The 26,379-nt window shown below is 34.6% G+C and overlaps 1 protein-coding gene and 1 pseudogene across 1 annotated transcript; one reads left to right on the forward strand and one right to left on the reverse strand.

Annotated features, from left to right (window-relative positions):
- The first annotated feature begins 694 nt into the window (after positions 1–694).
- Positions 695–5,203, forward strand: LOC118029874 (sodium/hydrogen exchanger 1). Its single transcript, XM_035033835.2, has 14 exons — positions 695–1,060; positions 1,142–1,260; positions 1,532–1,629; positions 1,733–1,792; positions 1,896–1,942; positions 2,039–2,233; positions 2,357–2,403; positions 2,719–2,785; positions 2,916–3,016; positions 3,142–3,243; positions 3,373–3,511; positions 3,599–3,661; positions 3,978–4,061; positions 4,566–5,203. Exons 1-14 carry the CDS (start codon positions 899–901, stop codon positions 4,890–4,892), a joined length of 1,611 nt encoding a protein of 536 aa, XP_034889726.1. The 5' UTR covers positions 695–898; the 3' UTR covers positions 4,893–5,203.
- Positions 5,204–9,707: 4,504 nt separating this feature from the next.
- Positions 9,708–18,784, reverse strand: LOC118029712 (arogenate dehydratase 2-like; annotated as a pseudogene).
- Between the last annotated feature and the right edge of the window lie 7,595 nt (positions 18,785–26,379).

Genomic DNA, 26,379 nt, shown 5'->3' on the forward strand with positions numbered 1-26,379 from the left:
ATACATGAATCTTATAAAATGTAAGTCTCATTTACCTAATTTACCTCATGTGCGTATTATTTTAAAACCTTATCTGATTTGATGATTTGATGAGTTAATTTATAATTTAGATAATTTGATATCTAATTTAAATTAAATTTTAATAAAAGATAAAAAAATAATTAATATAGTATAATTCTAAATTTAAGTTGTCTTGTCAGCTTAAAAAAAATTAATAAAAAATTATTGATTTTTTTTTTAAATAATATTATTTTTATAAAATAAAATAAAAATTAATTAATTGGGATTCATTCAAATAAACCCATCTAACATATAATTTAAAATTTATCTCAAAATTATCCCCAAATCAATTTTAAAAACTATATCCGGAACTCACAGTAAAACAAGCCTCCAAATATTTCCTTTTCTAATTTTTCAAATTTGTTTTCTTTATTTTTTGGCTTCCATTGTTGTCTAGATTCTGTAGACGACATAATCATTTCACATGAACTTTCCTCCTCACTTTACATTCTTCTTTGCCTCCACTCCCTTCCAAAGTTCAATTAACTACATATCCCCACCCTCAACACTTAAACTCCTCATGTAATCACAACCGTCAACTCCCTTTGACAACTCTTAATCAACGGCCTTCATGCTTTAAAATTTTAAACCTTTTGACTTTCAACTCCAACTGTATATATACCCTCCCTCCCTTTCCCGGCTTCTCGCTATCACTCTACAAATTTGCTTTACTCTGCTGAATTTTTCGAAAAATAGTCAATTTCCCTTAAGTTTTAGCTTCTTCAAGATCCAGATTTGTTGTAACATTAATATTTTCTTGCTTTTTATATCCTGAAACAGCAAAATACTTGATCAAAAAGAAGAAAATTTTTATTTGTTTTTTTAAACTAAATCTAGCATGGCAGATATTTTATGGAAAATGGGAGCAATGTTATCGTCTGATCATAGCTCAGTGGTGCCAATAAACCTGTTCGTGGCACTACTTTGTGCGTGTATAGTAATTGGTCATTTACTAGAGGAGCAGCGATGGATGAACGAGTCCATTACTGCACTTGCTGTAGTCAGTATCTTCATTTGCTTGCTTTTGTGTTATTTTTTTTGTGGGGTTATAGAGGTTTTGATGGTGAGTTAATGCATGCAGGGTTTGTGCACTGGAGTTGTGATTTTGCTAACAACAGGAGGAAAGAGCTCGCATCTCTTAGTTTTCAGCGAAGATTTATTCTTTATTTATCTGCTTCCGCCAATCATCTTTAATGCTGGGTGAGTTAGTGTGTGTGTGTGTATTTTCCTTTATTAGTATTAGGGTTGTATCATTTGCTGATCAATTCATTTTAAGCTTGAGACCTTAAGTGTTTGTTTGCTTGCTTGAGATTGATTCAGATTTTTATGTGTACAATGTATTTTCCCGAAAAGCTATTTTTTCCCTTCTAATTTTCTTCGATATTTGAAACAAATGAGCCTTAGAATAGCTCAGTTGTCATGAAATTTTTGTTGCTGGGACATCTCATGAGTTATTCTGTCTTCCCACCAGGTTCCAGGTAAAGAAGAAGCAGTTTTTCCGCAACTTCATGACTATCATGCTGTTTGGCGCAGTCGGTACTCTGATATCCACTGCCATCATTTCAATAGGTACACTAAAACATCAAGTTCATGACAATACTTTGTCTTGTTAGTGCTGAATAATGATCTTAGCTGTACTCTATTTGTGATTAATTTGTTGTTTTTGGCATAGGCGCCACTCACTTTTTCAAGAAAATGAACATCGGTTCCCTCAGAATTGGAGACTATCTTGGTATATTCCATATCACATTCTCTTTATTTTCGAAGTTTTCAAGACTCTGTTTCTGCCATCAGATAGCTTGCTTGTGTATGCTCATCTCTTGCCTTGATTGCAGCAATTGGAGCTATATTTTCAGCCACGGATTCTGTTTGTACCTTGCAGGTATGAGACTCCTGGTCTAGATATGGTCTGATTACAACTTTTGAAGCAACTCACACAGAAAAAGTGATTTGATTACTTCAATTTGTGTTGTTGCAGGTTCTTAACCAGGATGAGACACCTTTATTATACAGTCTGGTTTTTGGGGAAGGTGTAGTAAATGATGCAACATCAGTGGTGCTTTTCCATGCAATTCAGAGCATTGACCTATCTCACATCAACTCAAGCATTGCAGCTGAATTTCTCGGAAACTTTCTATATTTGTTTATCTCAAGCACCATACTGGGAGTTCTAGTAATTCTCTCCCTCTCTCCATGCATGTGTGTGCACGCATGCGCCCATGCTTGTGTGATTAGCATGTGATTTTTCTGTATATATTGTGTTTTGTGACATTGCACACTTTTTTGACTCCTGCAGACTGGACTCCTTAGTGCATACATTATCAAAAAGCTCTACTTCGGCAGGTTAGCAAATAATTATCAAATATAAATTCATGATTAGTTTCAATCCCATATAGAGGTTTAGGACAGTAAAAATTAACAACCACAGATGCTCAATTGCAAGTGGATGAAATCTCAGTTTATCTTGATATTGCTGTTTGATATTGGAGTTTCACTTCTTTTTAATGTCTTTAAAATCTCACAATGTATTCCTCAAGTTTGTTTCATGTTTACATATATTTCCGTGGTAGCTCAGGAGGCAAAAGAAATATTAGCTAGAATAACATGCTGGGAACTAGGTAGTGCTCTAATAAATTTCTGTTTTGCCACAAAATCCAGGCATTCTACCGATCGTGAGGTTGCTCTTATGATACTCATGGCTTACCTTTCATATATGTTGGCCGAGGTAAGATTTCTCTCAATCATAGAGTACCTCTCCAAGGACCTCGTTTGCTTCTGCTTTCTTCTATTAGATTGAATTTCAGTGGTGAAAGGCAGATTAACCATCATTTTTTGAATTTCGGGTTTTCTTGCAGCTATTCTATCTGAGCGCCATTCTCACTGTATTCTTTTGTGGGATTGTTATGTCTCATTACACATGGCACAATGTAACTGAAAGTTCAAGGATAACAACTAAGTATGTTGAGTTACATATCCTGAAATGTGTTTGTGGCAATTCATACAAAATCTCTTGTATTCTATTTTTACCTCAAATTCTGTTCTAGCTATCACATTACTTGGGGTTCTCCTTGAACATTTCAGGCATGCTTTTGCTACTTGGTCATTTGTTGCTGAGATCTTCATCTTCCTCTATGTTGGCATGGATGCCTTGGATATTGAAAAATGGAAGGTTGTAAGTGATAGGTGAGGCTAAGCATAAAATGGGAGATTAGTTACCACACAAATACATTCTAAGATCGTAAAATACAAGCTGAAACAAAATTATCTTCACCATTTTCTGAATATAGTGGTTAACTCTCTCTTAATTCTCAGCCCTGGAACATCAATTATGGTGAGTTCAATACTCTTGGGATTGGTTCTAGTTGGAAGAGCAGCCTTTGTTTTCCCTTTATCCTTTTTATCCAACTTGACTAAGAAGTTCCCGTATGAGAAAATAGACATAAAGCAACAAGTATGCTCTCAAGCTATTCTGGTTTCTGGCATTTAACGTGTGTTAATCACTTGATGTCTAATGTCTCCCTGAATTTTTGTTTGGAAGGTAACAATATGGTGGGCAGGTCTTATGCGTGGTGCTGTTTCTATGGCTCTTGCTTATAATCAGGTAAAAAAGATCGAAAAGCATTCCTTTTCTATTGGATTTTTTTTTTCTTTTTCAATCTGTTCTGTGATGATAGGGCTTTCCTTCTTGTTTTTAAACACAGACTAAGTTAAACATCTTTCAGCTATGAGCCTGGTCGATAGTTTCATATGAACAATTTATGTTCCTGCTATCCACCAACAGTACTATTAGAATTTCCCCTAGGAGATTTTATGTTGATTTTAATAGACCAATGGTTAAGGCCCTTGAGGGTCTTTATATCCTCTTATGTTGCATATTTATTCTCATCTAAATTATAATTTTATTACTATTCTTGCAGTTCACCAGGTCAGGCCATACTCATTTGCATGGCAATGCAATCATGATCACCAGCACAATTACAGTTGTCCTTTTCAGCACAGTGGTAAGACAATGCATCATCTCCGTGGAGAACAGGAGGAGAAATAACCTGCTGTTTTTACCATCTTGCCTGTGCTTAAATGGCACACTTTAGCTCAGTGCAAACTTTTACAGTTTCCATGTTTAAAGCTAGAAACTATAGTTACAGGTTTTCCTTTCGAGGCTGGACCGTTCCAGCCAACATATTGCTGTAGATCTGATGTTTTCATAGTCAACTTGATTTAAGCCCCAGGAGCTAGAATCTGAATTGAAGATTGGATTTTGTGATCCAACTTCATTTTCATTTCCTTTTATTGCTCTTAAATGGTGCACCGTTTGTTGCAATTATGTTAAGAGTCAATGGCTTGAACTGGATACTGTAGCATAGCGACTCAACAAAGTTTATATTATGCACTTTTCGTTTTCGCGTATGATTCTTATAATTTCCAATCCGCTACCAGGAAACTGAGCTAATCAAAGGTTAGTTTCAAACACAAGACTGATGCAGTGAACTGTTGGATCCATGCAGGTGTTTGGATTGATGACTAAACCACTAGTGAGGATCTTGCTTCCATCACAAAAACACACTGCCAGCATGTTGTCTTCTGAACCATCTAGTCCTAAATCCTTTGCTGTGCCACTGCTCAGTAGACAGGATTCAGAGGACAACCAGGCCAGCCACAACGTGCCCCGTCGAACCAGCTTAAGGATGCTCTTGAGCACTCCTTCTCACACAGTCCACCACTATTGGAGAAAATTTGATAATAGCTTCATGCGACCTGTTTTTGGTGGCCGGGGTTTTGTACCATTTGTACCTTGCTCCCCCACTGACCAAAGCGTTCATCAATGGCAGTGACAGACATTTTCAGAACTAGAGAATACTAATCATTGAATTTAGGTCATGCGTGCAATCGGCTTTTGGTGTGAAATTTGTTAATAGCAAAAAAGATTTCAGAGTGGGGAGGTGCCATTGACAGAATTTTGAGTTAACCTGAGTGGCTTGTAATTTGTTTCCTTTCGGAGCTTGTAATTTTTTGTGGCTATGGCTTGTCAAATGAGATTGTATTCCATACAACAGAGTTTTGCAACTCTTCCCCTATTGGGGATTTGTCAATTTCTTACTGTATTCTGGGATTTTCAAAGTGCAAAATCGAGCCTTTTTTTTTTGTTTGTTTGTCTTGATGTATAGATTTTTGACACTTTGGCACCAAATATCACACGCACTTCGTCCTGACGAAAATGGAAAACCCTGTAACATAGGGAATTCTGAACAGCATAAATTCAGACAAATTTAAATATATATAAGGAAAATGAGTGTTAAAACCCTATAGCGTGAGTTAATATGGACTGCACTGTACTGTTCGGTACTGTAATATAAATTATTGTAAACTATACTATTTAAGTTTTTTCTTTATTAAAAGTACCGTGGAAGGCGTAATGACAAGGCTGTTTTTGTCACAAAGAATTGTAAAAATAGTAAGGGGTTGGGGTTGTCTTTCTTGTTAAGAAAAAAATGATCAGTTCAGATTTAGTGGGGTGTATGATCCGGGCTACAAACATATGATGTTCGGCTTCAAGTCAAGACGATAGGGCTAGTCCTATACGCCTAAAAGTAGCCCAATAAATAGACACCTGGCCTTAGGGCTAGCTAGCACGCTTGGCAGTAGCTCTAGACTACAAACACTTGGCGCCGGGGCTGTTATGCCCTGGGTGCTAGGTAAACCTGCACGTCTCGCTGAAGACCCAACAAGTGGGCCTGCTGGCTTGTGTGCATGGGTATGCAACCCATGTTTTGGGTGCAGACCCAGACGAGAAGGTTTGCAGACACACATGCCTGAGGTCTGCAGACCCGCATGCTTGACTCTGTAGACCCAAGCATTTGGTGCAAACCCGCACACCGGAGTCTTTTCTAACCTGTACATTAGGTCTAGAGACCCGGGTGGCTGGATCTACAGACATTGCAAAGAAAAAAAAAAATATCAATTATTATTATTATTATTATTATTATTGTTATCATTACCGGTAATAATTTTTTTTATAAAAAAAATATTACTATCAAAACGTTTATCAGACAAGTTCAATACTATTATTGATATGATAAATATTATTATTTAATTATAAATATTATTATTTTTATTATAATTAAAAGTATTAATATTAAAAAATATTATTATTTGTGATATAAATATTATAATTTTTATTATAATTAATATTATTAATATTTAAAATACTATTATTTTTATTATAAATATTATAAATTTTATTATAATTAATATTATTCGTATAAGACATCCCCTCTCAAATTGATGCTGGTAAATCGACAAGCATCAATTTGCTAGTGAGGAAATGATGATGACGCTAACAGGGCATGAATTTGATGAAGATATCTGCGATATGTAGAGAGGTAGAGATACGTGGAAGAGTGATAATCTGATGATCATATGCTTCCCTGATTGAGTGACAGTTAACCTCAATGTACATGGTGTGTTCGTGATAGACGGGGCTAGCTTCAATTTGGATGGCACTAATGTTGTCAGCATGGGGTGGAGTAGGATGAACTAGACAGAAACTGAGTTCTATGAGGAGATCACGCAGCCAAATGATGAGCAAGCAACATACATGGCTCGATACTTTGCTTCAATAGATGATTTGGAGACGTGTTCCTATTTCTTGCATTTCCATGAGATAAGAGCATCACTAGGGGTGATCATTTTTTATTCGGTTCGGTTTGGTTTTTACCAATAAAAACCAACCAAACCGATTTAAAAAAAAACTGAAACCGAACTGAAATCGAGTCAAACCGACCGGTTTTGGTTTGATTTGGTTCTTAATGTAAAAAAACCGAGAAAACCTATATGGTGATTGCCCATCTGTCATCTACAACAACATAACTTATACGCAAAACACACACATTCAAATTATATTGAAGATTTGATTAATTTGAAGAAACAAAAAATTAATTACAGAGCACCTGATGCCCTTCATTATCAACACTCTCATTTTGGTTTCAAATTCAAAGTACACTGAAGATCAAAATACAAATAAGGAGTCTCTTATTTTCTATTCTAATATCAAAGAAAGTGAGTCTATATGCGAAGAAGGGAAAAACAAAATGATGGGAATGGTACCAGAGCAAAATATGGAGAAGCACATAGAGAAGCAGATGGGTTGCATGACGGGCTTCCTACAGCCCTCCTTTGGGTCGCCTTTTAATGATTAGTGAATGGTTGGATAGTAAGCCAACATAAACTATATCAGTGTATTCAATCCAAAGATTAGTTAATCTAGAGTAAAAATCAGATATAGAAAGACTATCCTGTTGAAGAGTGTTTAATTCATGTTCAAGCTGAAACTGACAAGCAGTGTTTTGTTAGCTATAGATTTTCTTTAGGTAAGTCCACATCTAAGCTACAGTTTGAGAGGATCGAAGATTCAAGATGATGTTAGATTCGACATATCCTAAAATCCAAGCCATAACTTGAGCATCTTTGACTTTCCACTTGGCGTGCTAGTTTATGTCTTTGGTTTTGTCAGGAGCTAGGTTACTTCAATCAACATGTCCCTACAGCTCCTTACCTTTGACAAAAATCTTGAAATGAAACACCCAAGTAGAGTAGTTCTTGCCATTGAAATGAATCATACAAACATCAAACTTATCTGAAGACATGAGGTCAAGAGAACTTTGATCAAGAATAACTGAGACTAAGAAACTTGAGAGCAAAAATAATTCAGAGTTGTAGATTTGATACCATGATAGTTTAGAATCTTTTGAATAAAATCATGTGTCTTTTTATCGAGAATTTCCCATTACACAGGCAGAATTTACAAGCTAAGAAAGAAAAGAATACAAAAGGAAAGTACATGATGATCTTCAGCCCTCATAAGTAGCTCACCTGCCATATATACATTGATCTAATTATAGCCTTTAATTAGTATATCTCAATCAAGGAAAGAATAAATATGTATACCATACAAATAATCTATTGGGATTAAATGTATAGGTATTTTCTTTGACACTCTATGCTCTAGGTTACATACAGCCGAATCAATAAGTTAAAGTCATTGGATTTAAACTAACAGACTTCTAGGATAGACCGGGAACTCGGCCGATCTGGGGTTGGAACCGGGTTGAGTTAAAGAAAAAACGGGGGAAGAAAAAATCAGTATGACCTGGTTGACTGAGTTGACCTAGCAAGACCTGATCAAGACTCTGTTGCAAACCCATTGATTTTTTTTTTTTTACTAAAACAACGTCATTTTGATTTATTTATTTTTTTAAAAAATTAACCTGATTGACTCGGTCAAAACTCAAGCCTTGAACCTGACCAGGTCTTAAAATAATGGTTCTCCATGTCCTTCACAATTAAAAAAAGAGCTTGTGGCCCAGCAGTGGAAGGGTCTTGTGTCTTTTCTCTACACCAGGGTTCAAGCTTCACTTGTACACGCTTGTCATTCCCGCGGTGCCTTATCTTCTCACTGAGCTTGCAGGATGTTCAGTGAGTTCGAGAATTAGTCATGGTGCATGTAAGCTGACTCGGACATCTCGAGTTAAAAAAAAAAAAAAAAAAGGGTGCCATTTGTAGCAAATCCCAACCAAAGCTACAAAACCTATCTACCTATCTAGATTTCACAGAAGACCAGAGGACATGTAGAGTTAAATCTTGAAAGACAAGTACTTTCAGCCCAGCTCATGAGTTGCCCTTTTGCAAATCGTGTTGTACATCTGTGGGACCAAAGAATATTTGGCTGTAATAAAATGCCTAAACTAGTTCCTATAATTACGGGCAGAATATATATATATATATTTCAAATAAAAGGGACATTGGCCAGACACTATAATAGCATTAATGCATTGCATGCATATTTGTCAGGTAGAACAATGAAAATGGCTACAGTAATATTAAAGGGTGTAATTTAATTTATTAATGTCTGAATTTATTTTTTTTTAAATTATCAATTTAAATTTTATAAATTTTAAAATTATTAAAAATTTATATAATTATTAATTTTAAAACTCATAAAATTAATTAAAATATATACGAGTTTGCTTCCCTTTCCTATCAAGGCAGTGTTTCTTCCACATCCCTGCATCCACAGCACCGGGATGAAGAGATGAGTATCCAAATAAAAGCTCACACACTTTAATGAAGTCAAAACGAGCAAGAGAACATTATAACAGTGATGCGTTTTATGAAATTTGGATGTTATCTTACACAGGTTATGAAGTACTACACTCAAAAAACAAAGAAAAAAAAGAGAAAAAGAGAAAAAAAAGAAACACACTCCTGGCGACAAATTCCAGATGGGGACAAGAGATGGCCTGGAATTGATATCGACAAGAATATCAGATAAACAGGGTGGGACACAATAAACCACATTTGCACATCTACAATGCTTTGTGTCGAATAATAACGATATGAATCCAAACCAATCCTTAAATTAACAGAAAAGGAGGAATTATTCCCAGCTTATTGAAGCAGAATCTGAATTAAGGAACTTTTCACAAGCACGGACTCGATGTTCCAAACGTGGGGGCCAAACAGGATTTAGAAGATTTGAAGAAAATATAATTAAGCTTGTTTTCTTCATATATTAACCTCACAAAACTGTTTGAAATCGATCAATTATCTAGTTTATTCAAATGCTTAATCTCGCCGGAACAAAGGGTCATTCACATCATGCTAGTGTCCACTGGATAACTCCCCAGAACTCGCAAGAATGTGGCAAACTCCTGTCAGAGAAGGACCATTTCAAGTTATTTATAGGCAAATACTCCTGTAATAGGTTTGAGAAGAAGGCACATCTTCTGTGCATTCTGTTGCGATGTCGCAGTCGCACAAATTAATTACCCTAGCTTCAAACACAACACACAAGATAGTATAGAGCAAGCAAGGGGTCGATCCCACGAGGAAGATTTAGTTCAGATTTTTATGTTATACGTTATGTTATATAGGCTAAAGAAAAATAAAACAGAAAACTATCAAACAAAATTTAATAAAATCAGAAAATTATCAAGAGAACAAACCTTGGTCGCAATCACACATCCACCTATAGAAATCAGAACTGATCCTTAAAACGAAATTCCAGTTTATATTCTGAATTTTTATCTTTTCTTAACGTTGGTTAATTAACGGATCCGCCGTATAACTAACCCTAACCAACAAATAATCACAGTGTCCGCACTAATGATTTAATCCAATGGCAGCCTTAAGATCTAGATAAATTCATTATCTTAACAACTAAGTTGTCTGCTTGTGTTGCTTTGATCGAATGTTCTCCCTAAGATTAATAACGTAGATCCGCTACAATTATTAAACTCAGTTGCTTCACAAGTTCATATACCACAACTCGGTCTTGATATCAAACTTAGCAATAAATTGTCTATAATAATAACTTAGAGTCCGCTCTAGCAATTAAAATAAACAATCATAGAAAAAATAAGCATAGGAGAACAAACATATTCATCATATAAACTGAAAAGAAAAGGTAAAATAGATCTCACAGTTCTTGAAATCCGAAGGTTTCCGTGTCCTTGCAACCAAGAAAATGAGTTTAGCCTTGCGTGTTTGTTGAACAACTAATCAAAAAGATGGAAGAATGCATGATTTAGGGTTTCTTAGAGTAGGGGGGCGTTTTTCTCCTCTTGGGTGGCTGCCCCCCTTCTCTTCTCTTATTCTTTTTATATGCTAGGAAACCTTAATCTCTATTTTACAAAATAGTCCTCCCTTAAGCAGACAATTTACATTTAAGTAGTTCAATAACTATTTTCCTAAAAAAGGAGAAATAGCTTTGCATGAAATCTTCAAGCTTTGACTTAGAGGAGCTACATTGCTAAAATAAAAACTTGGATGTCGGTTTAGATGCTTTGGAACGTAATCTGGACTCGTTTCTTCACAAAACCTGTTTGCTGGCAGAATTCAGTTGTCATTTTTGAAAAATCATATCTCCCTCATATGACATCTGTTTTGGCTGAAATTTGGAGCGTTTATAGGCCTTTGAGTCAGGAATCCAAAACAATTGAGTTTGCATCAATTGGACTTTTGTATCTCTAAATATTCAAGTCGGAATGACCGAAGGTCAACATTGACAGATTGCGAGATTTGACTTTGAAAGCTGTGATTTCCATGCTTTTCCTTATTTTATTATCTTGCCTTGGATATCCAGAAAGGTATGGATGTTAGCTTTTTAATGCCACTGGAATCACTTCATTTCGACCTTTAGAGCTCACGTTTTGCACAAAACATCGATTGAACGTCAAATCTGCCAATTACCTTCAATTTACTCCTTTTTGCATCTTTCATCCAAAAGTGCCTTCTAAACATAAAACAAAGAATATCAAGGCATTTTATATATAAAACATAGGCAAAACACTAGTTAAATGTGGGTGAAACTATCAAATAATATGGTTGCATCACATTCTCGTCAGCCATTGATGCTTCAAAATCTACATAAACAGATAGTCGAAGTATCTGCAGAGCAAGTTATAAAGGTCTGCTATGGATAGAAAACAGGATGAAGACGAAACAGAATCTAATTATCAACTAAGATATATAGGCAGTCTAGGATTAAATGTAGCTAAGTTCTTCAGTAAATTTACTTTGGAAGCCCACCGTTGCTACCATCAGATGTTCTCAAGGGCTGCTTCCACAAGGGACGCTCTCAATCTGGTTGGAAGAACCAATGAATTATGGGATAACACAGCCCAAAGCATTAACTGGAAATTGAGCTTCATAAGGATGGATATTTAACACGGGAAAAAGAAAAAAAATACTTTAGAAAGGTTGATTTGCGGAAGAGAAAAAACAGCAAGGGCCTTGAAAAAGCCTAAAGTACCCTCCTCCAGTGAAAAAACTATACTTGTCTGGATCTCAAGAAACAAACTTATTAGAAAAATTGTGTCAGGAGGAAACAGAAAATGACCTGGCAATTTAAAAGCTGGTAGTTTTGCAACATGAAAGGATTAGCCTTGAAAGGCTTATCTGTGCCTGGAATTATTAGTTCCCTCACCAGCTAAGAAATCGTGTGACATTATCAGAATCGTCTTCTCAGAAGGAAGCCATGAGTGAAACAGCGCACATGCCATATTCTGACCATACACCACAAGATTGCATGCAATACAAACACTGAATATCTTGGGCTAATATATCCAGTCCATGGAGCAGCAGCAGAACTAACAACAGCTCCAGTTTCTTTTAGTTTTTGACATGCAACATGCTACATGATCATAATGAACTCAACTCAGTAATAACAAACAGGCTGCAACATTGTGCTCCCTTTACAACAGCTCCAGTTTCTTTTAGTTTTTGACATGCAACATGCTACATGATCATAATGAACTCAACTCAGTAATAACAAACAGGCTGCAACATTGTGCTCCCTTTACAACAGCTCCAGTTTCTTTTAGTTTTTGACATGCAACATGCTACATGATCATAATGAACTCAACTCAGTAATAACAAACAGGCTGCAACATTGTGCTCCCTATACAACAGCTCCAGTTTCTTTTAGTTTTTGACATGCAACTTGCTACATGATCATAATGAACTCAACTAGTAATAACAAACAGGCTGCAACATTGTGCTCCCTATACAATTGCACATAGGTTGCAATTTGAGGAAAATGAGCGTGGGATTATTTAAATTTCATTCAAGGTATTGAGAGTATCTTTACAAAAGGAAATATACTTGGGGCTTACAGGCTAATGTTAAGTGTGGGAATCTTTGTTCAAGAACCAACGTGCACTTCCTAGAAATTGAAGACTCCAACTACAACTTTGACAAGTTCATTAATTGGGAACCAAAAGGTGAGTTTTGAAAGATAAGGGATGTGAGTGGAAGAAAGACAAGCACGAGATCTCAGGAAAAACCTTTATGGATTTTGTCCCACTTGTCTAGGAGGATGGCAGTCAGTTTGTCACAAAGGCTTGCTTCGTAACAATTTCAAATGATCATACAAGAGTCTAAAATGCAATAGAGTATGCAGGGTTGGGCAATGAGCACCCTTAAGGTGAACTATTCACAGTGTTTCACGGCAGTCCCATTGGTGGATGAGAGAATTTTTTGAGACACTAAATGCAATATTCAAGCAATTTCATATTAACTTAACCACAACATGGGCATGTTGAACTCCAAGACGCATGAAGGAAGAAAATCAACCCCCCAACTTCCAAGTTCAGGCAACCTTTGCTGCACCAGCAGTGTCATCCACTGCTTCTGTGATCAATCCCAACTTTGTTAACGTATTTTCACATTTAGCAAGAGCCTGAAACATCAACAACTATTGGATTAATCTTTATAAAAGCAGACTAGGGAGCCAAGAAAAGCACGGTTTACCTGAGGATGATTTAGAACCACCCTCAACTCTTCAACTTTAACACCATGATCGACTAGTAAGCAATGGCGACCAGCGAATTTCACTTCTCCTACTATATGCAGCCTGTGCCGAAGCAACAGGTCATAATTTCAGTGAATGCTCCCCCCTAGCGAATTCTGAATAGGTAAAGCTGCTCTGTCGACAAGCCATCTTTCAACTGACTGCAAAGAAAACAAAGAAAAGAAACGAAAAATCACAGCTCACATAGGATTCCTGGTATACATTTATATGTTCATAAATAAATTTCACGTGAAAAGGTTAAGGACTCGTCAAAAAAAAAAAAAAAAGAAGAAGAATTTTGGACTTTTAAAGCACCTTCTGCCTGAAACTCTAAAAAGAAGAGTAAAAACTAAAAAGCATTTCCACCTGATCATCTATTAAAGTTTGGTTACACGCTTTGACCTATCAGATGGCCGCTGTCTAAATCAGAGCCTCGACTCATTGATGAACACTGTTGAATAGATTGCCAAACCACAATAGATATACAGCCGAGCAAAGAGGAATTTATAAATTATTTTTATCTGATATTTTTATTTTTTGAGATTTCTTGTAAACCTAGTCTACCTGGGAAATTAGCTTCTTTAGGAAATAGAATACTGTTTAGGAATTTATATTACGTGTATTTTCCTTTACCTATTTAATTTTCCATTTCCTTCGTAGGCCTTTTGGTACTATAAATTATAAAAGAAGCTTTGTAGTTGTGGGACTCTATGAATATCATAATTATTAGTACTTTGGTTCAGTTTCAGGATTGTAGCTTCAACTGCGCTTCCTCTTATCTTTTCTTCCATTTCTTTCCTGCTACAAAACGGCGTTACTATTCACTGTACATAAAAAGAAATTATAATTTCTTCCTAAAATCCCTAATTCTTCAAACCTAGCTCATCTGCAGGATACTAATCCAGAGTTATCCTACATCAACTAGCCCCTTAATCACAAAACATGACGCAGTCTGTGAGTGCAGATTTTACAACCACCTCTTTATAAAATAAAGTCTAAACATGCAGTTGTTTCAAGCTGATCAAAGAAAAAAAAATCCCCGGATAAATCTATCTCCAGAACAAGACACAAGAAACCATAAAACCTTCGCCAATCCCTAAAAACGAACAACCAAAAGCATCACTTCATTATCGAAGGACTGCGAACTAACCATTCTAACATCCCTAAAAATGAGAACATTCAAAAAAAATCTTTTCCTTGCATAACTGTGTAAATTACCAACTTAAATATAAAATAAGGTTCAAGAATTCACTTCAGAAGCAGTAGCCAATTGCTCGCACGGGACAGCCATTCGGATAGGCCTTCTGTGCTGCTGACTCACTGTAGGCGCCGCAAACTCCCTTTAAGAATAATAATAAAAAAAAAAACTAATTTTAATTATCTCAAAAATTTCGGTCACTTACATAATTAATATATTGTAAAACTATGAATAAGAAGCATATAATAATAAAAAAAATATAATTAATAAAGAGTAAATAAAATATATAAGAACAATAAATATTAGAGGAGATGAAGAAAAAAAAACACTTTTATTTCATATGAATTTGTAATTATATATGTGTGTCAACTATTCTCTTAATAATACTTCTATTTATAAGTACATGTATATAAATATTTGTAAGTTTAAAGGTCATAAGAAAATATAAATTCAAATAAACTTGATAATGATTAATGAATATAATAAAAAAGGGTGTATAAGAAGGCAATTAGACATCCACAATGAAATAATGAGTACATCTCAATAAGTTATGTCTCTACAAAAAAATATGAAACCAAAATAAAATAATTATCGAAAATGTTTTTTCATATAATATATCACTTGATATTATTAACGAAAATGAAGATTTTGTGTCTAAATTTGTTGAAGAATGTTGACATATAAAAGATTGGTGAAAATTAAAAGAAGCAATCCAAATAAAATTAAATTTTGAAGTTTTTGGATTTGTAGCAAAACTTTTATGTTGTCTGGCAGACAAAAATCTTTGCAGTAAGACGTATGAAGCAACAAACTACTATACAAGACGGTGATGATTTGGTTTTATATGGAAAAGTGTACACTGCCACCAATGTATCTCTTTCAATGACAAGAAATGGAAGGAGGCTTACATGGTTTTAATTTCAGGGTTTGTCGGATTAAATTGTGAGCAAATATATTAATGACCCATTTGTTTTAAATTAACAATTGTTGTTTTTGAATAATTTTGAGTTTCAATTTTCAACAAACAAAAGATAATAATAAATGTCTCTTGTTTAAACAACTGGGACGACACTCTTATTTATCTGTTTTCAACATAATTTTGTATTAATCACATGAAACTTGAAAATTTTTTCTTGTCATCAAATCAATAAAATAAACAAAAAAAGAAGAAAAAGAAAGAAAACTTAAGCGAGAAGAAAGGGAAAATAGTAACTAAATACTTACAAGTAATCTTGAGTTCACAAGACAGAATTTCCAAAAGCTCTGTACTCATCATCATCCTGACTCTAAACAAAAACTAAAACAGTAACTAAGTGAAAAAAATATAATATTGTGAAGTGAAATTAAACACAATATTAATAAACAGAGGAGTAATTAATTAAATACTTAAAATTCATTGAAGTGAAATGATATACTTAAAATTTCAAGACAAGTAAAAAAACTTACTAGTGATTTTATGAGAAAATGCAGATCCCAAAAAGGAAACAAGAATTAAGCCTTGGAAGAGAGAGAGTAGCGACTGCATAACCTCACCCTCTCTAACATAAAATAAAAGAAAAAAGAAAAAAGGTTGTTTATTTATCAAGTTTTACCTTCACTCTCCATCATATTCTAAATAGTTTTAAGAAGTGAAATAAGTGTTTTTGGTTGTGATTGCTTCTAATTTTCTTCTCTCACCTAATTACTCCTTTTATTTTTCTCTACCTATATCTTCTTTCTTTCTTTCTTTTTTCAATTTCATTTGATCATTATGTTTATATATAAAAGTACAAGAGTAATAGTTTTTTATAATAATATATTTATTTCTAACCTTATTATGTGTTATATTCCTATTAAATTGTCGTGATATTTCAAATAACATGACTTGCATGTATTTGGACCACATCATACAAAAACATTATCAACATGCTTATAAATAACAAATAAAACCAAGACTTGCTTAGTTACTTTTACCTTACCACAATTATTCAATCATTATAATATACGAGGTTTATAATGCTTAATAGTAAACAAGTTTAGCTTTCTAACAAGGATAATATTATTAAGTTTGAATATTTTATCTTTACAAAGAATATTTATATTCTTGAAAATAAAATTTTTGATGAATCTATTCTTATAGACTAAATTGACCAACTTACAAAACTGACCCAAAACCTATACTAATAACCTCGAAAGCATGAACCCAAATAAGCTTTGGGTCATAGTTAAAAAACTAATTAATAACTAAGTTTAAACAAGCATTGAGATTTAACTAATTAATCAAACTCAAAATCATAAATTAAGAATGAAAAACTAATTTGCCTAAACTTAAAAGAGCCAAAAGAAATAAAATATAACTAAAACTAAAGTATTTATAAAGCTCTTAGGCGCCACATATATATTAGGAAAAAAAAGTCTTCAATTCTTCAATGAATTTAAGCCACATTAGAAACTCTTGTAGCCAAAGTCCATCCACAAATTTAAAACTTAAAATAAGCCCTATTTAATCTTTCTTTTCTGTTAAAAATTAACCAATTACATGTCTTGTCTGGGTAAGTAAAAAATAGTCAAGAATGAACAGCTTATTGATGAATCAATAATATTATAAATAGTACAAAGTTTTGATGAAAACAAGGCCACCAAAACTCAATAAACAAACCAACAACAACAACAACAATAATAAGTCACAGTATTAAATACATATTTGAAAGGTAAAACTAGGGCAAAACACAAGTTCAATGTTGGAAGGGTTGATCCTTAAATATATTTTTTTTCATCGAAATGATATTACTTTAACTACTTTTTTTTTTTAAAGTTAGTGGATCATTAGTTGTGTTTTTTTACTATATCAACTAGGTTTTCTTCTTCTTCTTTTTTTTCTCAATCCAGATCTGTCCATGCTTCAGATTTGTTAGATCCCAAATCAACCTATTAGGCTAATCCAAGTCTCACAACACTGAATTTAACATGGAAACACTCTTTTTATCTAGAAGAGATTACAAGAATTTCCTTATAAAATCTTCTTTATAAAAAGCCCACTTAAATATTTATATATCTATAAAATTTCAATAACATATTTTTGTATCAAAGAAATTCAGAATATAAAATCTCACTTAACACCAACCATCTATTCGATCATTTTTTTATATAATTTTTTTATTTGATAGATTAAGAAAATCATTGATTTGGATAGAAATTATTTTACAAAAATTTAAATTCAATATTATTTATTTAATCATATTTAACTTTATAATATTCATATTATATTACAATTATATTATAAGAGCGCGCGCGCGCGCGCACACTCATATATATATAATTGAAATAATCTTTTAACAACTATTTAAATAAACACTTTATTTTTATAGTTACAATTATATATAATCTAAAAAGAAAAATTATTATATTATATATTTATATATATTTTTTTATTTTATAAAATTTAATTGTGTATATTGTAATATAATATTATAAATAATTAATCTTGTAAAATATTTTTTTTATTTGTAGAACTTTAAAATAAAATTGTTCATTTAAAAAAGAATGAAAAAGTGGAAGTTAGATATTTGGATTTTTTTTGTATGAATATCTTATTTTGATAATTTTTTTTATTAAAGATTTTTTTATTTAGGTAATTATACCTTTTACTAAACAATACTAGCTTCACTTCTCCCTTGCAGTCTAACTCACACACAGCTAGCAATCCTCATTTTCACTAAGATCTATCCCTTTTCTCTTTGTTTTTCTTAAACAAGAAAAAAAAAAACATGGCCTTTATTACTAGAGCTTCAATGTTGCAAGAAGATTAAATTCTGGACTGATTTCACATTTAAAAAGCAGAGATGACCATTGTACTTTCAAACCTTCCTCCATGTAAGCATTTTTTTTTTTTATATTCCATCCTTTTCTCAATGCAACATTTCATCTTGTTTCCAACACAACATTTTAGTTATAGATAAGTATAACTTCTTTTTTTTTTTTTTTTAATTAAAAATGGGTGTTTAGCCTAGCTTGCATGTACCTTGACTAATTTTATGGGTCTTGAAGTTAACGACCCTGTAAGTTTCCAGTGACCATTATACTAGCAATCACAAGTTTCGAACCTGAAATCACAAAAAGAATAAATCTCTTGATCTCAAGTTCTTATCATTGGACCACTTATTAACTAGATGACTAACTTCATTATTTCCTAATGCCATATGTGGCTACTTGTATTGTGCTATTAATGTAACATAATGCACCTAGGAAGCTAAGAAAAATGTTAATAAATTTTGAATGAATTATAACAGAGGTTCGAGTGAATCATCCTTGTTCTATCCATTGTCCTTTTCTTTATTTTTCATTGCAATCTTTCTTTAATTAATTTGCTAAAAACCTTTTCTTGCTGGGTAGCTTAATAGTTGGTTCTCTGTAAATTAGTCTTGTATTAAGTGTTCAAAGTTTGGGTGAATCATCCTTGTTCTACCCATTGTCCTTTTCTTTATTTTCCATTGCAATCTTTCTTTAATTAATTTGCAAGAAATCTTTTCTTGTTGAATAACTTAGTAGTTGGTTCATTACAAATGAATCTTGTATAAGGTGGTATAGACCTTAGGATTTGAGTTATGACACTTGAAACTCAATCATAAGATCTTAAAAGGATTTAAAACTCTCTAAATGCTGCAAATAAAGAACAAACACAAAAGTATGAACATGTTATAAAGCTATAAGAAACTTATGGTCAAAAGCCGAAAAATACCATAGCTAACCACGAGACTAGATTTAAGGTCTCTCTTATCAACAAGGCTATAAAAGTTACAGTTATCCGTTGAAGAATCCAGCCCCAACAAAGGTCAACAATCTTCCTACAGTGAAGATTCTAACCAAAAGAGGTCAACAATCTTCCTATAATAAAGATTCTAACCAAAAGACTTGCTCCTTCTGATGTATGGAAAACTTCACTCTTACAAGGTATATAAACCTAGACATGATTTTTCAATTTTTGACAGAGATGATGTTTATAAATGGCTTTATAAATGCAATCATTACTTTAAGATATAAGAAGTTGATGATTGTGAAAAACTTAAATTAGCCTCATATTACTTAGATAAAATGGCCTTTTTTTGGAAACAAAACTTCATGATGAAGAGTATGGGAAATCAAGAAGTGATATGAGGTGAGTTTATTGAAGCTTTGTGTAGTAGATTTAGAGATCAGTAGGATCTATTAGAGGAACTTAAAGATCTCAAATTGATATTTTGAATGCATCCATTCAGGACTTTGAAATCCTTTGGGATAAAGTAAAAATAAGTGAGAAACAAGCTCAAATGTTCTTTGTTGGATTATTAGAAGTAGAGATAAAAAAAATCTAGTGAAAATTATTCAAATCCAATAGCTTGACACAAGCCTACAACCTAGCAAGATTACAAGAAAATATACTCTCACTTATAAAAGATCCTTTCTTAAATCCCTTAAACAATCACCTCAGACTATAACTTAAACCAATTCATCTCTCTCACAAGATCACTATAAGAGTTCATCTACCCTGACTATGCATTTTCCTAAGCCAACCAAATCCATCAATAACAAAAAAACTAAAAGAGAGAAGAGCTAAAAGGTTATGTCCTATGTGTGATGAACAATTTGCACCTGGTCATAGGTGTAAAAACAAAAAGTTATATTCCTTATGCCTCATTGATGACGAGGAAGATGTAGAAGATGAAGAAATTAAAGTTGTGAAAGTTATAAAAGACAATGTTACTCACCATATATCTAGTTAGGTTACAAACTATCAAGTCTAAAAAGCTTAATAGCCTAATGAACAACCCCCTATCAAGTAGCTGAGATTAAGTTATGTAGTTTGAGAATTATAGGGAAGGATGATAATGTTTCTTATTCCATGACTCCAACTCTTTCTCTTAATGAGAAAGGAAATCCTATTTTGAAGACACTATTGGACTCTTACAAATAAGTGTTTTAAGAACCAAAAGTGTAAACATAAAAAAAAGAAAAGAGAGAAGTAAAACCAAAATGACTCCACCATCGCTGTCGATTTTTGAATCGGCAACAACTCAGTTTCTGGCTACTGATTTCTGAATCAGTAGTGATGTAGTTTTTGGCTGTTGATTTCTGAATTGGCAGCGACGTAGTTTTTGACTACCAATTTCTGAATCAATAGTGGCACAATTTGGTTGTCGATTTATGAATCGGTAGTGGCACAAATTATGGCTGTTAATTTCTGAATCAACAATGACATTGTAAAACCTAACAAAAAAATTGGTGTTGGACCGATCTATCCTAAGGGAGAACGGAATGGAAACTAGCTCAAAGATAACCTAAAAGAGGGATTAGGATAGCCTTGGTGCTGTCGTGGGGGGTCGCGACGTCGTCTGCGACGGCGAAGGCTCTTTGCCGTGCCTCCTGTGGTGAGGTGTGTTGTGTGTTGGAAAGGTTTTTAGATTTAATCATAAAATTATGATTAATGTTTAGGATTCGCCACCTAGTATTATGGTCACTAGGAACCTATGGTCTACGAGAGTCTGAGTAAGGGACTGGTTGTGTAAGGGGAAGACACATCACCCCTAGTGCACCCTACCTAAGGTAAGCTGCATTGTTGTTTGATTGCTTTTTGTTGGTCTTTCTAAGGCTTAAGGTAGATCTCTCTTCATGAGAGAGTCTCTACCTTATTGGGTTAAATCCTAACCGTTCTAGAGTTTGGATTTTAGCATCGCATTTATCTACACCTCATATCTTTAATACCTGAGGGTATACTTTATTGTGTAATTTTACACCCCACAAATATCAAAGTCTCCATTTGGATCCTAAAAAAAATTGGAAAAATACTTTTGACATGTTGGCCAAATCCTAATGGATAATCATAAACTGGTTACGATATCCATTTTTGGATTTTTTAAACATGGAAAAGAGGCAATTTTTGTTTTTTTTTTTTTTTAATATATGAAAAATATGCTTGGAAAAATTTTAGGATTTGGCCGTATGGAACAAAATAATTTTTCTTTTTTAGAATGTTTTTATATGTATTTATTCATTATGAAATATTTCAGAGAAAAACTGGGTATTTTAATATCGGATTTGTATTTTATAGTGTAAATATACAACCCGATATTATGCAAAATTGGCAGAAAAATATTTGAGAAAATCACAATCTTTTAAAATGATTTTTTTGAATTTTTTTTTAAATAGTAATGTAATATAATATATATTGTGTAATAATATGCGGGTTGGGCTAGGCCTAGATAACTGGGTCGAGCCCAAGGAACTTTTGGTAGGGCCAATCTCGGCCCAACATATCTTTTTTTTTTTTAGGCCAAGTCGGACCCAAATGGTCCAGCCCAGGCCCGCATGGTTGCTAGCCTGGCCCAGCAACCATGCTAATTAATCATGCTGCATGCATAACGAGAATTTGTTCTGCATGCAGCAACTTGGCTGGCAGCAAAGGAGAGGGGGCACCACCTGAAGCTGGAGTGCCTAAATGGAGGCCTGGCTGGTCGAGATGGAGAGGGGCTGACATGAGGACTGTCGCCGAGGCTATGGCAAAGATGGTGGCTGGTGGCAGAGTTTTGGCCGGCACAGTCATTGTGGGAGAAAGAAGAAACCGGTTTATAGAGGAGAGAGAAAGGGTCATGGTGGCTTTCAGTGGTCGGTTGGTGGCTTACTATGGTGGAGCTGGTGGTGGAGAAGCCAATGATGGCTCTATTTAGAGGCTGGGACGACGGGGAGAGAGGAAAGAAAAAAAGCTGCAGAGACGGGGGGAGAGGCTGGTTTTTTGGCTGACTTTGGACTCGATTTTCTCCTCCCTCAGGTCATCAATTCCACATCTATTTATAGGCGGTGGAAGAGGGCAATATCGTCTACACAAGGAAAAAATTTCAGCCCTTGATTCTGTTGGAAAGGATCCCAACCATTGGCTCAAAGTAGGCATCCTGAGTTGTCAATTCTACAGAAAAAGCTGCCTGAGTGGGCATGTTTAGGCCGACGCCAGTGCCAATTTGCTGTCATTTAGACTGAGAGATTGACATGGGGATGTAGAGTGACTGTAGAGGATCATTTTCGTGCAAGTTTGGTTAAATTTGGTGGATGTTTGGTGCATTAAATGCACCTGCAAAGGAGGCGACTGGACCAGCTTTAACCGATTAAAAGAAGAAAATAATGAACAGTGATGAATTAGGGATTTTTACTCATTTTTAATTTAGTCCCTAATTTTTCAATTTCTTTCAATGAAACCCCTAATTGACCCAAAATTTTCAATTTAATGCAATAAAACCCCTGATGAACTTTAATTGCAGGCCTGTATTTATGCGCCTTTTGCAATGTGGTCCTTGTCTCGAAATTTTTCATTTTAACCCCTAATTGACCATCAAACTTTCAATTTCAGCCCTGGTTTTTGTCAATTAAGCCCCTATAGTTTGGCGCCTTTTGTAGATTGGTACTTGGCTGCGAATTTTGTTAATTTAACCCCTAATTAACCCAAAAACTTCAATTGTCTTGCAATTTTGCCCCTGATTTCAATCAATTAACTTGGTAAAAATTAAATTTGGTCTCTTCAAACTCCAATCTTCTTAATTAAACTCAAATTAAGCTCCTAAACTTAATTTTCACCAATTAAGCCCCAAATAAAATTAATTTGACCCATTTAAAGTATAATTAAGTGCTTGCACTTAATTAAATCCTTCAATTGGACCCAAATTAATTCTTAAAATTTAATTTGGCTCATGATTAAATCAAATTGGCTTATTAAAAATTTAATTATGTCCTTGGACTTAATTTTTTTGCAAATTCGTCCAATAATCATTTAATTTGACCTTGAATTTGCATTGTTTTCTCCTTTTTTTGGGCATAATGTGGTAGAATTAGGCCTTGAATTTCCTTCAAAAAACTACAGCTTGATTCCCTGACCTACTTTCTCTATATTGCCTGCCTTTATTTTATTTTTTGATTTTTATTTTGAAAAAAAAGGGTTATTTTTAGGGAATAACCCAGAATTGGGTTATGATAGGTGCAACGTCCAAACACCCTTTTTGCATTTAAAAGGGGTATAAATACAGGAAGGAGAGAGAGAGAGAGAGAGGAACACTCTTCTCGAAACAAGCTATATGCTCTTGTCCCCTTCCCTTTTTCCAAAAGGAGTTGCATGATCTTTTTCTTTCCTCCTTCCCAAAAAGAGCTCAACAACTCTGCTGCATATGCCTAGCAGGATGCCCTTTCTTCTCTTCCCTTTTCCAAAGAAAAACTTGACCAAACCCCAGCTGCATGTGCCCTCCTTAGGCATGAGAGAGAAGGGAGAGGGAGAGGGAAGGTTGAACAGTTAAAATCATGGAAAAGAGAGAGCCTAGGGTCGGCTGGAAACAGCCAGTAGAGGAAGAAGGGCAAAAAATCGAGACTTGAGGGAAGAACAATACCACCAAGACCTGCTCAAAGACTGTCTAAAAACATGAGGTAAGAGCAATATCCTTCTTTTGGCTACCAGTTACCTCAGATTTCAGACAAAAGAGAAAGGGAAGAAAACTAAAAAATGGAAGGGGTGGTGTTCTTGCACCTTAACTCAAGGAATCTTGACTAAATAGACAGACCTATGTAGAATAAAAGATACACATGCACAGACCCTTCCTCAAGAAACATGAATGATTTTGAATGCATGAACCTAGGGGAGGGTCGACCATGGTGAGGGCTGGACAGAATATGAATTAAAGTGACTAAATGCATGGATGATGATCTTGTGAGACTCTTAGGAACATTTTTGAATAAAAAACAGAATTATACTTGTGTTGACGATGTAAATTCTGCATATTTGATTAATGAAATTATATGGAAAGGTGGTGGAAAGATGTTAAGTGCAAATTGTGTTATTAATGAACCTTGAAAGCATGCTACAACTGAAACAAGAACCACACCATATAATGCTTCGGTTTTGTTTGTTTAATGAACGAACATGTGTAATTGTGAATCAAGAGAATGAATTGTGAATTGTGATTGTGATTATATTTGTGAGAAATATGATGATTTACATGTGTAGCTAAGTGTAATGGGCAACAATGTCCAGCCATAAGGATTACGGGAACAATGAAATAATTACGTTGTGACGAACATCTTAAAGGAATTAAGTTCTTGACAAAAAATGAACACTTATGAATTATGAAATTTCTAGTGGTGGTGTTGATGTATTACCATAATGTAAGTGAAAACATGGAATGAATGAATTTAGAAAAACCTTGTTAAATGAACATGTGTTGTCCGCAATGAACTAGTGTTCGTTGCCACAAACTGTGTTGTCTGCAGAGAATCAACGTTTGTTGCCGAAGTTATGTTGTTTGTAGTGAAGTAGTGTTCGCTGTCAAATTGTGTATTTCACAGCAAATCAAGTGTTCACTCATGAATCTGTGATGTTTGCAGCGAATCATGTGTTCGTTGCCAAATTATGTATTTCGTAGCGAATCAGGTGTTCCTTGTTGAATTTGTGTTGTCCGTAGTGAATCATGTGTTCATTGCCGAGTTTGTGTATTCTACAGTGACTCAGGTGTTCGCTTCCAAATTTATATTGTCGGTAGCGAATCAGGTATTGGCTACAGAATTGTGTATTCAGCAGCGAATCAGGTGTTCGTTGCCGAATTGTGTTGTCCGTAGCGAATCATATGTTCGCTACCAAGTTTGTGTTATCCGTAGCGAATCAGGTTTTCACTGCTACATTGTGTATTTCATAGCGAATCAAGTGTTCGCTATTGAATTGTGTATTCCACAGTGATTCACGTGTTCGGTGCTGAATTTGTGTTGTTAGCAGTGAATTAGGTGTTCGTTGTCGAATTGTGTTGTCTACAGTGAATCGCGTGTTTGCTGTTGAATTTGTCTTGTCTGCAGTGAATTAGGTGTTCGCTATCGAATTGTGTATTTCGCAGTGATTCACGTGTTTGCTGCCAAATTTGTATTATACGCAGCGAATCAGGTGTTTGCTTTCAAACTGTGTATTTTGTTGTGAATTAGGTGTTCACTGCCGAACTTGTGTTGTTTGTAGCGAATCAAGTGTTCGCTGTTAAATTGTGTATTCCGCAGTGAATTAGGTGTTCACTGCCGAACTTATGTTGTCTGCAGCGAATCACATGTTCGCTGTCGACCTTGTGTTGTCCGTAGTGAATTAGATGTTCATTGTCGAATTGTGTATTCCACAGTGATTCACATGTTCGTTGCTGAATTTGTGTTGTCCGCAGCGAATCAGGTGTTCGCTGTCGAATTGTATATTTTATAGCGATTCACGTGTTCGCTTTCAAATCTGTATTGTATGCAGCAAATTAGGTGTTCATTGTTGAATTGTTATTCCGCAGCAAATCAGGTGTTCGCTGCCAAACCTATCTTGTCCGCAGGAAATCAAGTCAGGTGTTCATTGCAGAATTTGTGTGGTCCGTAGTGAATCAAATCAAGTGTTCACTGTCGAATTTGTATCGTCCACAACGAATCAGGTGTTTAATGTCGAATTGTGTATTCCATAGTGAATCATATGTTCACTGTCGAATATGTGTTGTATGCAACGAATCAGGTGTTCACTGTCGAATATGTGTTGTACGCAACGAATCAGGTGTTCACTGTCAAATATGTGTTGTACGCAACGAATCAGGTGTTCTATATTGAATTGTGTATTCCGTAGCGAATCAGGTGTTCGTTGTTGAACTGTGTATTCCGTAGCGAATCAGGTGTTCGTTGTCGAACTTGTGTTGTACGCAGCGAATCGAATCAGGTGTTCGCTGTCAAATTTGTGTCGTCCGCAACGAATCAGGTGTTCGATGTCAAATTGTGCATTCCGCAACGA

Source organism: Populus alba, chromosome 10, assembly GCF_005239225.2.
Source record: "Populus alba chromosome 10, ASM523922v2, whole genome shotgun sequence".
Lineage (NCBI taxonomy): Eukaryota > Viridiplantae > Streptophyta > Magnoliopsida > Malpighiales > Salicaceae > Populus > Populus alba.